Source organism: Lutra lutra, chromosome 6, assembly GCF_902655055.1.
Source record: "Lutra lutra chromosome 6, mLutLut1.2, whole genome shotgun sequence".
Lineage (NCBI taxonomy): Eukaryota > Metazoa > Chordata > Mammalia > Carnivora > Mustelidae > Lutra > Lutra lutra.
Genome location: NC_062283.1, coordinates 107,091,070 through 107,106,928, shown reverse-complemented (window position 1 = coordinate 107,106,928; position 15,859 = coordinate 107,091,070). Strand labels below are relative to the sequence as shown.

The following is a 15,859-nucleotide window of genomic DNA, read 5'->3' as shown; positions in this document are numbered from 1 at the left end:
GAAATGGATGATGAGGAATTGGGACCTGAGTCAAAGTCTGAATTATCAAAATATTTGGAGGGAGTTCTGAGGTACTCCCAAATGCCTGTTTTGTTTTGTTTTTTTTTTTTCATTTGTGACTAATAAATTATCATTAAACCTGGACTTTGTTTATATATTAGGATAATATTGAATTAATCTCTATAATTGAGATATGTAAATGAAATAGATTTCCTGGCTGAGAAGCTAAGAGAGAGGAGGATAAGAGCACCAGGTAGCCCCTCCCTGCAATTTGGTGAGAGTTGTAAAGATTTCAGTATTGTCGTACATTTCTTTATATTATTAAAAGGGAGTTTTTAAAAAAATCACGTCTTGGGACGCCTGGGTGGCTCAGTTGGTTAAGCGGCTGCCTTCAGCTCAGGTCATGATCCCGGCGTCCTGGGATTGAGTCCCACATCGGGCTCCTTGCTCAGCGGGGAGCCTGCTTCTCCCTCTGCCTCTGCCTACCACTCTGCCTGTGCTCATGCTCTCTCTCTCTCTAACAAATAAATAAAATAAAAATCTTTAAAAAAAAAAAAATCACGTCTTGGGGCGCCTGGGTGGCTCAGTGGGTTAAGCTTCTGCCTTCGGCTCAGGTCATGATCTCAGGGTCCTGGGATCGAGTCCCGCATCGGGCTCTCTGCTCAGCAGGGAGCTTGCTTCCTCCGCTCTCTCTCTCTTTTTTTTTTTAAGATTTTATTTATTTATTTGACAGAGAGAGATCACAAGCAGGCAGAGAGGCAGGCAGAGAGAGAGGAGGAAGCAGGCTCCCTGCTGAGCAGAGAGCCCAATGCGGGGCTCGATCCCAGGACCCTGAGATCATGACCTGAGCCGAAGGCAGCGGCTTAACCCACTGAGCCACCCAGGCGCCCCAACTTCCTCCTCTCTCTGCCTGCCTCTCTGCCTGCCTATGATCTCTCTGTCAAATAAATTAAAAAATAAAAATAAAAATAAAATAAAAAATCACGTCTCATAAATACAAAAGAAAAACTGAGAATATTTAGTGTTTACTCATGAAATCAGTCTAGGTTTGCATAACCTATTGGTTATTGGACCTACAACTAATTCTGAAAAGCCTATGGTAATAGGTTTTACTGAACAATTTGATGCTTCCTAATAAAAGTGGAAACTGAATTTACTTGATGCTTTTGACTTTTTTTTAATGAACAAGATGAATGAATGTGACCTAACTGTACTCAATTTAATACTACTGGGACTAGAATGTTCTCTCAAGTGATTATGAAACAGTAAGCTTCAAATTTTGTTCTGAATGAAGTAAGTTTTTTTATTGATATATAATTGACGTATCATTTTGTGTCAGTTTCAGGTATATAACATAATGATTAAAATTACTGTGAAGAAGAAAAAAAGTCATAATTCCAACAGCTATAACTTTGGTACATTTCTTATAGTTATCACCATTAGTCATTTCTTAGTTCTAAGGGGTTATTTATCTAACATTTTCTTCTGAGACACTGAAAAATAATCTTAACACTAACTAGAAAAGATACCTGTATGCCCATGTTCACTGCAGTGTTATTTACAGTAGTCAAGACAGGAAGCAACCCAAGTGTCCATTAATAGATGAATGAATAGATTAGAAAAAAAATGACATACACACAAAATAAGATATTATCTTTGCAATAATTTTAATTATGACTGCAACTAACATTGAGCTCTTGTTAAAAACTGGTACACGCGCGCACACACACACACAAACACACACAGAAAGTAAAACCTGGCATGATCCTAAGTACTTTTTTTTTTTAAGATTCTAAAAATTTATTTCTTGTAGGGAGGGAGAATGTACAGGGGGAGGGGCAAAGGTTGAGGGAGAAGAAGTGGGAAAGAATCCCAAGCAGACTCCACGTGTATTTTAAAAACAGAAATAAGGGCATCTGGGGGGCTCAGTTGGTTAAGCATCCAGCTCTTCATTTCTGCTCAAGTTATGATCCTCAGGTTGTGGGATCCTCATGGGGACCCCTCAGTGGGGAGTCTGCTTCTCTTTCTGCCTCTTCCCTCTGCCCCTCCCCCTGCTCACACACACACTCTCTCTCTAAAATAAATAAATCTTTTAAAACAGAAATAAAATGGTCATAACCTTTCAAAACAAGAAATTTGTACCATCTTCAGGGGTAACAATTTATAAGCAATCGGACATATGCCATTTAAGAACAAATGTACCAAAACAAACATACCATTTGTAAAGCTTTTTCTCCAGGACTATACTGTGCTATATGTATTATTGGAAAGACTGAGTTTCAGCATCTGCCCTGGGCAAGTCCCTTAACATCTCAGAGCCTCTGTCTCCTCATGTAAAATGACGCCAATTACTTGCCCTACTCCTTCCTTTTTTTTTTTTTTTCTTCAAGATTTATTTATTTGAGAGAGAGAGAGAGTGAGAGTGCACATGCCTGCAAGCAAGGCAGAGGCAGGGCTGGAGTGGGGGCGGAGGCAAAGGGAAAGAATCCCAAGCAGACTCCCCACTGAGCGCGGAGCCCAGAAGGGGCTCCATCTCACGACCCTGAGATCATGACCTGAGCCAAAGTCAAGAGTCTGACTCTCAACTGACCAAGCCACCCAGGCACCCTGTAGTTGCCCTGCTTCTTAAAATTGTTAGGGGATCATATGAAATACATGACAACAACTTGTAAGTCTTAAAGCTCCATGTAACATTAGGCGGGGCTTTATTATTTTAAGTCAAAATCCTAAAAATTTGCAGCTAGAAAATTATAACCAGATGTTTCCTAGATATAATACATGACACATTTGTAAACAAAACATTAAGATAAAAATATGCAAAGCTAATTCTTGTTCAGAAAAATCAAACTATGGTATAAATACGGCATCAAGTTCTATTTTTACTCAATAGTACACAATTTGGAAGTACTGTGGCCGAAGCCAGCTCTGCATTCTAGGAGACTGTTATTTAACACAAGTAATGTTTAGTAAATGATATTTAAATGACTTTGCACATTGCCATTTGTTAGTGCTGGTTTCTCACGAATGTCTATAGAATTAAGATTTTTAATATTAAAAAAAAAAAAAGATTTTTAATATTAAATAATAGTCCAGAAAGGGAAACACTTAAGTTTTTTCACTGTTACATCCCCATTGCCTAAAACATTTTCTGAGACACAGTATTTGTTGAAAACTGAATGAAAGAATACTCTGATAATTGGAAAAGAGAGTGTAAGAGCAGCTATAGCACATGGTACATGAAGATGTTAATAAGCCCAAATACCAGTAATATGTATAATATTCTGACATTTCTTTGGCTCACATATGATTTGGCAGATTTAACATTTCTTTTTATTTGCTTTACTTAGGGAAGAGCTGCCCTAACACAAGAGAAGGAGGAATTTGCCCATGAACATGAAGAAATGAAGAGCCTGGAAGCCATTGTTCAAGAAATAAAACCAACTGCCCTCATAGGTAAACTTCTCCCTCTTTGCAGTAAAGCCCACCCTGACCCCATTTTGGCCTGATTCATTTTCCTACTGATTTTTAAGGTATAATTTAACTTCTTTGAGATTTTGACATTTGGAATTCACCAACACAATTACACATTCACTGAATCATTAGTACCCCAGGGACACCTAGATTTGTAAATTTAGTATGTACCATCTTCTCAGTCTTACCAATTCCAGCCCAAGTGGGGGCCCCCTCTGCTAACTCGGTCAACCTCTCGATCCTTGGCATAATCAGCTCTTCACCAGGCTTGATTACTCCAGATAGACAGTGGTTCTCAAATGGGAGTGATTTTTGTGCCCAAAGAAACATTTGGCATTGTCTGGAGATGTTTTTGGTTGTCACCACTTTGGAGGGGTTGAAGGTAAGGTGGTCAGGGCTACTGACATCTAGCGGATAGAGACTAGGGGGTGCTGCTCAATATCCTACAATACACAGGAAAGCCCTGCCCCCCCCCCCCCCCCCAACAAAGAATTATCCAACTGGACCCTCCTTGAAGACAGGGACTATATTTATATTCCTCATAGCACTTAACACAGGAGCTTAAATAGTGCATGTGCACATAAGATCTTTAATATAGTCAAATTTATTTTTTTTTTTTAAGATTTTATTTATTTATTTGACAGAGAGAGATCACAAGTAGATGGAGAGGCAGGCAGAGAGAGAGAGAGAGAGGGAAGCAGGCTCCCTGCTGAGCAGAGAGCCCGATGTGGGACTCGATCCCAGGACCCTGAGATCATGACCTGAGCCGAAGGCAGCGGCTTAAACCACTGAGCCACCCAGGCGCCCAATATAGTCAAATTTAATGTGGCTAAAAAACTCAGCCATAGTTATAAAACTTTATGCCTTATTTTGTGTATATATAATGTTAGTCTTTACTTTGTATCATACTTCATTCCTAGAAGCTCTTGTGAAACAGGTCACAGTATCGAGAATAATGATATTGATCATAATAAAAGCAAATACTCTATAACAGAAACTGTAATAAGCCTTTATTGCTATTTTTTATAAAATACTATATTTGGAATATTTTTTTTCCATTTCTATTATGCTAATTGCTTTATTCTTCTGTTAGGATTCTTTCACTGAGTAATACTTAAATTTTACAATTGAATTGAATGATTATCTTAAATGTTAGCACTGGTTTATAAAGCATAATTACTTTATAGTTTCAGAGACTAGAATATACTCATAGAATTGTTCATACAGAGATAACATATACTAGGCACATTTTAATTTCCTAATATAAATGTTTGTAATCAAAATACCTAGTGAATGGATCACTAACTCAATGTATTATGAACTGAATATTATATCTGGTTTTTCGTATAGATACTTACAGATTTGTAACCCTAAAGATCATTGGCATGAACAAACTTACCTCTTTTTTGTCACTTTAATGTAAATATTCTGTATTTTGTTTAGGATCTATTAGAAAGTGACCTGACATGTCTCATTGTTATGAGGGCAGGGACTTCTTAGATTAATTAACCAATGGTAGTCTATTCACTGGTTTCTCGTTTCTACATTAGGAGTTGCTGCAATTGGTGGTGCATTCTCAGAACAGATTCTCAAAGATATGGCTGCCTTCAATGAACGGCCTATTATTTTTGCTTTGAGTAATCCAACTAGCAAAGCAGAATGTACTGCAGAGCAGTGCTATAAACTAACCAAGGTAAAGCAAAAGTATAACTGATTTCTACCCTCCCCTCCCCATCCCCCAGCTCCGCCAGTGCTGGTGCAGACTGATATTTTAATAACCGAATTCTTATTCCTTGTAGGGGAGCCAAGGATATCTAAGTTTCTTACCACTTAATCTTTAAAAATGAAACAGCCAAGATTGAAAGAAAAGTGAACAACTCAGAATGGATAAGAGCTATTTCCTTTTCTAGAATGTTGTTGTACAAATCCTCCTCTTTGGTAAAACAAAATAAACTGCAGTGTTTATTGACAGTTTTCCTCAAGTGATTTGGAAGTATCTAAGATTGAAGTACGAAAGCTAAAAAGGAAAAAGTTTGATTCTAGATGCTTATGAAAATAACTCTCAACGAGCTATTTCTGAACATTGAAGCATACAGTATAAAACCACAGTCTTATTTTTGCTTTGCTAAATCCTGGGTTTGAATTGGACACCATGGATGGTACGTTTGGGCGGCCATTTTGACATCCAGCCGGGTTGCGATAGGAGTCCTCAGAGCTTCAGTACTTCACTGTTTCTTAAAAAAATAGCTTATTTTATACTATGTTTGTATTAATATATACTTGACTGATAGGTTGACAAGAGCTTTCTTCCTTTTAAAGACTTGAAAATGTCATAACCACAAAATAGTGGTTGAGTCATATATATCTAGCACATTTATTTTGGAAATAAATCCAAAATGAACTGGAGAAGGTAAATATGACATAAAGTTAAGTCACTGCACAAATTAGTACTTGATGGCCCTGCTTCTTTAATATTATAACCTTAAATGCTCAGTACTAGAATTATTGAAATTGTTGGCAAGGAGCTACTCTGTTGTTTATCTTTCTTATTTGAGATGGCATTCAGTCTCCTCAGTAATTTTAATTTTCAACCCATCTCTAGACTGGGGAATTTGCAGGGCATCACCTCGGTAGTCCTTAAGTCTTTACAAGGGAAAACAAATTCCTCTGGGCAATAAAATTTTAGCATGGTGCATTGCACATAGTAGGCATATAATAAATAAGTGTTTATGTAGTGATTTTGCCATATATCTCAGTGGGTGTGAAGAATTTGGAGACTCACCAATAATAGACACAAACACAATTAACCAAATTTATATAATTGTAGTTTTAAATCTGAATGTGTCTAATATAAAGGGTCTAAACTCTTTCTTATCCTCTTACTTAATGTTCTATGTTATTTTTAAAAAAGGAAATAAAATTGAAAGTCATTTTGAGGCTAAAAATTTAAATACTGGTTCAGCCAAAGGGCACAAGCAAAGACAAGTAGCGATTCAGGCACAGGTGAGGTGAGGTTAACCACAGGAAAGGTTAAAAATATAAAATACAGAAAGATTACTGAATCCTGAAAAACTATAATCCAACATAGTATAGAGAGATTTTCTTCCCATATTAAAAATGCACATACATAAGAGTGCTTAGCTGTCATTTATTGAATGTCGTTCCTCCCTAAAATGATGATTCTAAAAGAGTAGGCAGGCACTGAAGGCAGGGAGAGAGATAATGTTATAGGTCTTTTTCTCAGATACAGTTTTTTGAAGATATATAATCTATATATCAAGTAATAAGCTATGTTAGAGTTTCTTTTAATAAAATATTTTATCTGCTAAACAGAGCAAAAGGTATCAGACTTGTCTGAAAACAGAACCTAATGTTCTCTAAAATGTAAGTGTTCTACAAACATCTAGATGAGAATTTGTTTTCTTATATATTTTCGCTACTTGGAGTCAAGATGGCGGAGAAGTAGCAGGCTGAGACTATTTCAGGTAGTGGGAGATCAGCTAGATAGCTTATTAAAGATTGCAAACACCTTTCTTATATGTTTTCATCTTTTTATACCCTAATGAAGGTTGAATCATACAACTTTACCTATATACAAAAGGTATATTATGGTCTTTGTTAAAAATGAATATTAAATTAATACTATTAACATTTTAATGGATTTAGACTCTAAATAGGGGTAAAAGTTACAGCCCAGCCTGTGATCATTTAGATGATGTCTTGGGGATTTGGTGCTGTGGACTTCTCAAATGGATTTCTTAGATTGTGATACTTTATTTGTCAAGGGTTTCCTATACCTTCTTTAGAAGCCTGACTGTTCTCAGCTATATTTCCACCCTCATCTTTGCAGATCAGTGTCTTCCTTTTTTTTGAGAGAGGGAGAGAGAGAATACGTGAGTGGTGGGGAAGGGGAGAGGGACAGAGAGAATCCCAAGCAGACTCCATACCCAGTGCAGGACCATCATGGGGTTTGATCTCGCAACCTTGAGATCATGACCTGAGCTGAAAGCAAGAGCTGGATGTTTAACTGACGGGGCCACCCAGATGCCCCTCTTCCTTTGTGATTAGCAGTATGGAATTGCAGCACCTGGAAAGCCCTAAGTCACTGCCATCTGGAGTGTGCGATACATGAGGTTTCTCCAAAACAGTGTTACAAAATATGCTGATTAGAGAAAATATGACAATTTTTGACAATTATTGATAATCTAATCTTCCTTTTATTTGCTTATTCCATTTGTGCCAATGAGTTTGTTTCCTACATGATTTTCTATATAATTCTTTACAACATAGGAAAACATAAAATTTGTCCCAGTGATTATGTTGAAATGTGTAGATCCTTAAACTCTAACCTAAAATGTCATTCTTCCCAATGCTCTGTTAACCTATCATTTTTTTTTTTTATCCTCAGAAGTCTATAATCTGAAGCCCCTATAGAAAGGGTTGCTAGGCTTACGAGTTGGACCCCTGCAGAGAAGAGAGTGGTGATCTCAGGGTATCCTGTGCTTTGCACACTTCTCTGAGGAGAGTGAGACAGAGAACAGAAATAATCACCCACTCCAGAACTTACTGCAAACATCATAAAAACTTGCCCAGACTTATTAGAGAGTCAATGAAAATTAGTCTTCTTTTAAGCACTCAGTACTTTAACTATGGAGTAGTTCTGTTATGATACCTTCATTTTAAAATATCACGCTTCTTTTTAAAGTTAGTTGTGTGTCTGTGTTGTAGGGGCGTGGGATCTTTGCCAGTGGCAGTCCTTTTGATCCAGTCACTCTTCCAAATGGACGGATCCTATATCCTGGCCAAGGAAACAATTCCTATGTGTTTCCTGGAGTGGCTCTTGGTGTCGTGGCTTGTGGACTGAGACATATCACGGATAAGATTTTTCTCACAACGGCTGAGGTATTGTAAAATACTCTACGTTCGGGGCGCCTGGGTGGCTCAGTGGGTTAAAGCCTCTGCCTCTGCCTTTGGCTCAGGTCATGATCCCAGGGTCCTGGGATTGAGCCCCGCATGGGGCTCTCTGCTCAGCGGGGAGCCTGCTTCCTCCTCTCTCTCTGCCTGCTTCTCTGCCTACTTGTTTATCTGTTTATCAAATAAATAAATAAAATCTTAAAAAAAAATACTCTACATTCGCCAAGGCTGTATAACACCAGATGAGCTCAGTGTAGGCGGTTTAATGATTTCTTTATATAACTTCTCAGCTCACTCCCTATAAGGTACAAAGTCAAAAGGGGAAGAAAATCTCTCCTAGTGAACAATAAAGGGTGGGTAGCTGGTTCATACTGAGTCACTAAATAGAAGGTAGAAAACTGTTCTGATCTCTTATGAGGAACCCTTTTTTGTCTTCACACTTCCAATCGAATTCTGTGACAGTAGCGACACAATTAAAAATATCGTTTCCACATCATAATGAAATGGTAAGTATTTACATTTCTCCAAAAATTCCTCAATAACAACAGTTTGAAGGTTGAAAATGAAAGTCTTATTTGGCATAGTGAAAAAGTATTTATCACTGAGGTTCAGGGCAGAAAATAGAAACTAATATTTTAAGCAGCAAGAAAATTAAAACAGGGAATTAGTGTTTATTAAGTCATAAAAGGACAGATGTGTATTTGAGTGTGGACCTTCAGGAAAGATTCTCAGAATATCACATAGCAGACCCAATAGGGAATGTTAAGCTATTCCTAGGAACTGAAGGATCTAAAATTTATCCTAGCTGCAAGATAACAAGTTCTCTTCCACAGTTTCATAGATGTTGGCACAAAAGCCTTGAGTCAGAGACCAAAGACTTTATTACTTAAGGCACAAGAGGTACGATAACCTTCAGGTTCCCATCACTTCCCCTTACCCCCCAAGCTTCAGGGCGATGGTACAATGATCAGGCAAATATTTGTAAAATCATGCGCTTTTGATAATCAGAATGTTCATCTGGTTGATACCATGTTTGAACAGGATGCAATTCATGAATGAGAAATTTGAATTTCCTCTAAAATTAAACCACGGTACAACATTATAACTAAACTGAATTAAATAAAAATTGATTAAAATTCAAGTATTTTCATCTTGCAAGCATGCTGTTCTTTCTGTTTGAAGGGGAACTCTAGGAATATAGATAAAGAGTCTTACGCTATTGATGTGATCCAAGGATTATAATCCCAGTGCTTAGCAATTGTCCTCATTCTGTGAGAACAGGTGTCTGAAGGCTATAATGTTCTGCTCCTTTCTTTCTCTTCACTGTGCTAAAAGCATGACAGCTGATGTCTCAGAGTTTATTTAACTCAAAAATCTTGTTAAACATAAGCAGATGTCTAATTACTCAGAAAGATTTTGAAAGCTGTTTATACATTAAAGAAAATGTAATCGTTGTTCTATGGAACTGTCACATCAAAGCGGGGGAAAGATCTTTTACTCATTGTAGCCCATGTTTGCTTTCCTAAATAACTCCAGCACCATCTAGTGACAAGGTTCATGAAAAAAAAATTCTTTTATTTTCTATCCAGGCAAAGTAATAATCACTACATAAAAACGTTGAAGAAAAAAAAAAAAAGTAATGTCTATAGTCTTGTTCTTATCATAGATAGTGATCTCTCTGGCGAAATCATTTTGGCTTCCCCTGATTTTCTCTCAGGCTTCAACACAACATTCCTGATTTTCATACCACCTCATTGTATTTTTTCCTGTCCCTTTTAACTAAGAGCTTTTTTCTATCGTTCTTTTTTTTTTTTTTGTCCTTTTTTTGGGTCCTTTTTTCTTTCCTTTTTGTTATGCTTTCGGGGATCTCATCCATTCTTTTGTCTCCGTTATCTTAATTCTAAAAGTGGCCAAATCTATGTATCTCTGGTTTTATCTTTTCCCATGTCTCCAGTTACCTGATGGATATTTTTACAGAAATGACCTGCTCCTTAAACACAAGATGCATAAAACCTTCTCACCCTCTCTCACCCTCAATATTTGCATTGCTATTAGTAACACCCTTTTCTAAGGACACTAAAGCTTAGAAAAGCCTGACATTCTTCCATTCTACTCATCCCAAAGCTTCAAACACAGTGTGCATACATACACCTGTATAACTGCTCTATTATCCTGCCTGGAAAACTCTGAGAACTATTTTTCATCTATAAAAGCCTATCCTCTTCTTAGGTCCCATCTCACACCTGAATCCTTCTGTGACCGCTGTGGCTCATCTTGATCTTTTTCCTTAGCCATGGCTGTCTTTAACACTTTGACATTGAGTTTAATTTCTACTTGTATTATGCTCTTGAGAGCTTTATGTTTTGAACAGTTAAGTGTTGCCTTACAATTACATTGTAAATTATCTTCTTTAAAGACAGTCTTTCATATACTTCTTTCAAAACACCGTTAGCACCTAGCACAATGCTAAAGCACATACTAGAAACTTAGTAAATACTTACTGAATGGAGCTAAATAGAACTAGTTATATATCTTAGCAAGAAGAATAAATGCAACACCCCAGATGCTCACTGCTAGAGGGCCCAAAGAGGGAAGTCCTTGTCTAGATTATATTTTGTAGTTAATAAAGTTTACAAGTAGGAGATCTAGGTGAATCTTTTTGTTTGGCAACCCAAAATTTATTAATTTAGGATTATTGCTGGAATAGTAGTTGGGTCTCTTATGGAACTAGAAATTGCATGGATCAGTATCAATCCTGAAGATTTTCTGAGCATTTTTCTTACACAAAGAGATTTCTGGCTTTCCTGGTACTCTGGCAGCCTTCTGGACTCTGAGAAGAGCACTTAGTTCTCCACTGGGTTAGCCCTCCTGGCCCTGCATTGTCTGTACAGCAGCCTGGGAACAGACTTTGCACCTCCTGTCCACACCTGAGATGCAAGCCTCTGTCTCCTACCCTCACACTACTCCTCCTGTGCCATCTGCTCAGCACTTGCCTCATCCCACCCCCTTCCTGATGTCTGTCCAGAGGACACTAGAGATGAGCCCCATAGACAATAGCATCTGGAGGAAATGGATTCATTTCAGTCACTGGATAATTGAAAATCCATCTGCTGTAACATTGCCAAAATGAAACGAAGAGAAATCATTTGAAAGTGCACCCAGTGTGGTTAGAGACACACTAATGGCATATCAAGAGCCCCAAATAATTTTTGAGTGAATGAGCTAATAGGTGAGAGTGACACTAAGACTCTTGTAAACTCTCTCCTTTTCCCCAAGTCAGTCCCTTCCATTTTAGTGGTTTGGTTCCTAACAGTAGGCTTCCCATTGTCACCTGTTGCTGCTTGACTCTGTTCCATAGTTTCTTGGCTCCCTCTCTGTATGACAGGCATCCATGGAAAGCAAAGACTTACACTGATTCTTCTTGACTCAGCCATCTTCTAACTGTCCTCAATCTCTTTAAAATGATACTGTGTAACATTCTTGAGAAGAAACAATATTGTTGGATACCAGCAATATGCCAATGGTGAGAGGCGCATTATACATATTATCTCCTAGAAATAATTTGCGGTTGGTTGGTTATATAACTTGCCTCCAAATCAAAAAGCTAATAAGCTAGCAGTATGTTGTAGAGCTAGATCTGACCCTAAAAGCTATTTTACTTCCATTCTGCCATGCTGGTCGCCATCTGGTTTTTTTTTTAAAGTGAAATAGCTAATGTGATTGAACACTTACTTTCCCAGACAATGTGGTAAATTCTTTACTGGTGTTGATTTCATTTAACCCCCTGAATTAGGAATTGTTACTAGTCTTATATCACCAAAGAAGAAACTAGGCTTAGAAAGGTTAATTAACTTGCCTGAATTCAATTCAAATTGCTAGAATTTGAATATGGACCTACTTCCCATCAGAGCCTGAGCTTTCAACCACTGTGCTTATCTATCCTTTCAAGATCGCGCTACTCATTTTTTTTCTCTTGCCAGTTAAATAACAATACTGGATCCCCACGCAAGTTTTTGCTTTAACATCGAAGAAATGCCACCTGATTTAAATCTGCTAAAAATCCTTTATAGAAAAACAAGAAGTAACAAGATTTTGTAAGCAGCCTATATTCAATGGGGAATCAACATAAAATGGTTTTATTTTGTCCCACTCGTTGTTTGGAATAATTCTTTATCAAGTCTCTCTCTTCTTTCTCTTAATGGCATCTCAGCAACGTTCAGTTCTGTTTCGATCCACTCATACTTTTAACGAGTATTAATTAAGTACCACTATGTGTTAGGCGTTATTCTGGGTGCTGGGGATACCTCAGTGAACAAGGAACAAGGATTAAACATCTGTCCGGTTCAGAATTTGTATCCAGTTCAGATATCGTGTCCTCTCTCTCCAGTACAAGAAGCCTGCAGCAGCATCTGGCAGAGGGCCCCCTTTGCTTTTACTGGCCCCCCACCCTAGCACCATGAGGGGCTTGGGGGGAAAGAGTGTGGCCAGGCTCTGAAAAACCTTCTCCCCCTTCTCATCAAGGCCTATTCCCTCAAATGTATTGGAAACAGGAAAGAGGGGTGTGGAAGAGGGTAAACATGTCTTTTATTAACTCTCCACTTTGTTAGGTGATCAGGCCATTTGAGGCAGGGGCCAGCATCTCATTTTCTTGTAGGGCATGTATACAGGAGTTTAAAGGACACTCTGGGGCATGACCTGAGAGATTGGGCTCCAGCTCAGCCCCCCTCCCCTCCTTTGGCTTTCCCAGCCTGTTGGATTGTCCTCTGCAGTGGTCACTCAGCCGTGGAAGCACATGCCTTCCAGGGGTACAAGCTGCTCCCCAGCAAGCCCCCTCCCCATTCTCTTCACCTCTACTTATATATGCATGTCTGTAACTGCTCAGGCTGAGTAGGGAACAGAATGCCAGTGCCGCCTCCTTGAAGTCACCTCAAGCCTTCAAGAGGAGGCAGCATGCAGCCAAGAAGGGGGGGAAAGCCACTGCATTACCCACTAGGCCAAATCGTGGTTCAAGCAACTGTCCCTGATCCTTCCCATATCAGTGTCTGAGAAGGGCTTGCTGTGTTTGTGGGGGTGGCATGATTCCACTCCCTCTTAGGTTCTGAGGGAGGTGACAGTCCCCACTGATTTGGTGGCTTCATTATAATGTCAAATACTTCATCCTCTTTGCACTAGAGCTGGGGGCCCCGATCACCAAATTTGGGGCAAAGGAAAAGTTTTACTCAACACCCTGTTTCAAAAGCAAGAAATAAATGAGTTAAACAGTGTCTTTATTATAAAATTCTTTATGATCAACTTGTGTCAATATAATTATACTTTTTAGTATTTTGCATAATATGTGATGTTATATTGATCAAACAACAGTTATACTAGTAACTTCATCTCGCTCTCCTTCACCCCACACCCCTGCCTAAATAACCTTGCTCAGACGTCCTCAGTCACCCATAGGATTTCACCAGAACTCCTTAATTTGGCATTGACTGTGCTCCAATCCTTATTGTCTTTATGGACCCCTCTCTCCTGATCAGGATACACGGGTATGACTGAGTCCAGCTCATATATCTCTGCCTTCCATCTGAATCTTCTTTCTGGAGGGCCCACCCCTTCCCTGTTGGTCTAACTCCTAGTTCTCCTTCAGTCCCATACGCAAGCTCCCTCCAGCGTTCCTCTGGATTTCGTAACACTCACATTTCACCTTTAGCCTAGGCTTTCCTATCTCAACATTTTCTTTCTCCTTCACTAAATTGTAAATTTCTCAAAGGCAGGAACTGCTTTTTAACCTCTCTTGGTGTTATGCTCACTCATGTCTTTCATACTTGCTGATGGAATAAACAATTGGAGAAATAATTTCATGATTAAAACAATCTAAAACATATTAAGAGATACAGAAAAATAAGTGTGTGATTATTCAAAATGTTTCAAACGAGTAAGATTTTCTCCTTCCTCTCTGCATCCTCAGGTCTATTAAATAATAGACCCACTGGTTTAGACTTGCCCACTGAAATACCTAATCAAAAATTTAGAGCTGGAGGGAACTTCAAGGTTGCTGAGTCTACCTCTGTGCCCCAGAAGCTTTAGCAAAGAACTTAGCATATAGAACTTTATTGTTGAACCATTTGAGAGCAACTTACAATATTACGTCCCTTTATCCCTAGATATTTGAGGACATTTTTTTTTTAATGTGATCTCTGCACCATCTTTCAATTTAGGAACTTTAACACTGATTTAATATTATTATCTAATGCACAGTCCAGAATCAAATTTTGCCAATTATCCACAAAAAAAGGCCTTTATAGCCTCTAAACTAATCCTTTAATCTGCAAGAATTTTTCAGTCTTTCCTTTATGGTGCTGACATTTTGGAACATACAGGCCAGTTGTTTTTTACAATGTTCCTCATTTTGGGTTTATCTGATTGTTTCCTCATGATTGAATTCAAGGTATGCGGTTTTGTTAGGAGTACTAAATGCCTAATAATGGCATCCTTCTCAGTGCATCCCATCAGGAGGCATCTAATGTCAATCCCTCTCATTAAAAAATATATTTTATTGAGGTATAATTGACTTACAAAAAGCAATACATATTTAATTATACAACTTGATAAGTTTGGAGATAAATTATATATACCTGTGAAATGATCACCAAAATGTATGCCATAAATAATATATCCATCACCACTGAAAGCCATTCCCTATTCTCTTTATTATTATTTTGTGTGGTGTGTGTGTGTGAGAGAGAGAGAGAGAGAGAGCTTGAGAGAGGGAGATAAGAACACTTACTGCAAGATCTACTCTCTTAGCAAATGTTTAAGTATATGCCATTTGATTTAGAAAAAGGGAAGGGTCTGGGGATACCAAATGCTGAGGCCAGTTGGGTGATTTGGATAATTCAGAATCTGGGTAAATCGAAATCCTCCTTGAATGTGACTCCAACATGGCTTTCTCAGCCTCCTGCTCTACCTCTTGTGCCAGAGTATAGGAAGAGAGGAAAAAATAGAACAAGACAAAATCGGAGAGCAAGACAAACCATAAGAGACTCTTAATCATAGGCAACAAACTGAGGGCTGCTGGAGAGGAGGGAGGTGGGGGGATGGAGTCACTGGATGATGGATGTTAAGGAGGACACGTGATATAATGAGCACTGGGTATGTTATTTAAGACTGATGAATCACTGAAGTCTACCTCTGAAACCAAGAATACATTATATGTTAATTAATTGAATTTAAAAGTAAATTAATTAATTAGTTAACTTAAAAAAAGGAATATGTGAGTCAGGAGAAGCAGCATGATCAGCCTTGGCCCCCTTCCCTCCTGTACTGTCAGGGTCCTTTTCCCTCCCCTCTGTCCTCCTCCTCTGCCTTCCTTGACCCTCTCCCCCCATTCCCCTACTATATGAGAAGGAAAAGCTTCCAGCACTTCATGGCACAGTAGAAAAGGAACTAGAGTAGAGACAATGCAGAGTCCATTCCCGTCTTTACT

The 15,859-nt window shown here is 38.5% G+C and overlaps 1 protein-coding gene across 1 annotated transcript in view; it reads left to right on the top strand.

The window, feature by feature from the left end:
• The window catches only part of ME1 (malic enzyme 1), a 184,841-nt gene that overhangs the window by 162,807 nt on the left and 6,175 nt on the right, over positions 1 to 15,859 (top strand). Inside the window, exons 10-12 of the mRNA XM_047733415.1 lie at positions 3,348 to 3,453; positions 5,022 to 5,164; positions 8,200 to 8,373. Of these exons, the coding sequence (XP_047589371.1) occupies positions 3,348 to 3,453; positions 5,022 to 5,164; positions 8,200 to 8,373 (423 nt within the window). The remainder of the gene's footprint in view (positions 1 to 3,347; positions 3,454 to 5,021; positions 5,165 to 8,199; positions 8,374 to 15,859) is intronic.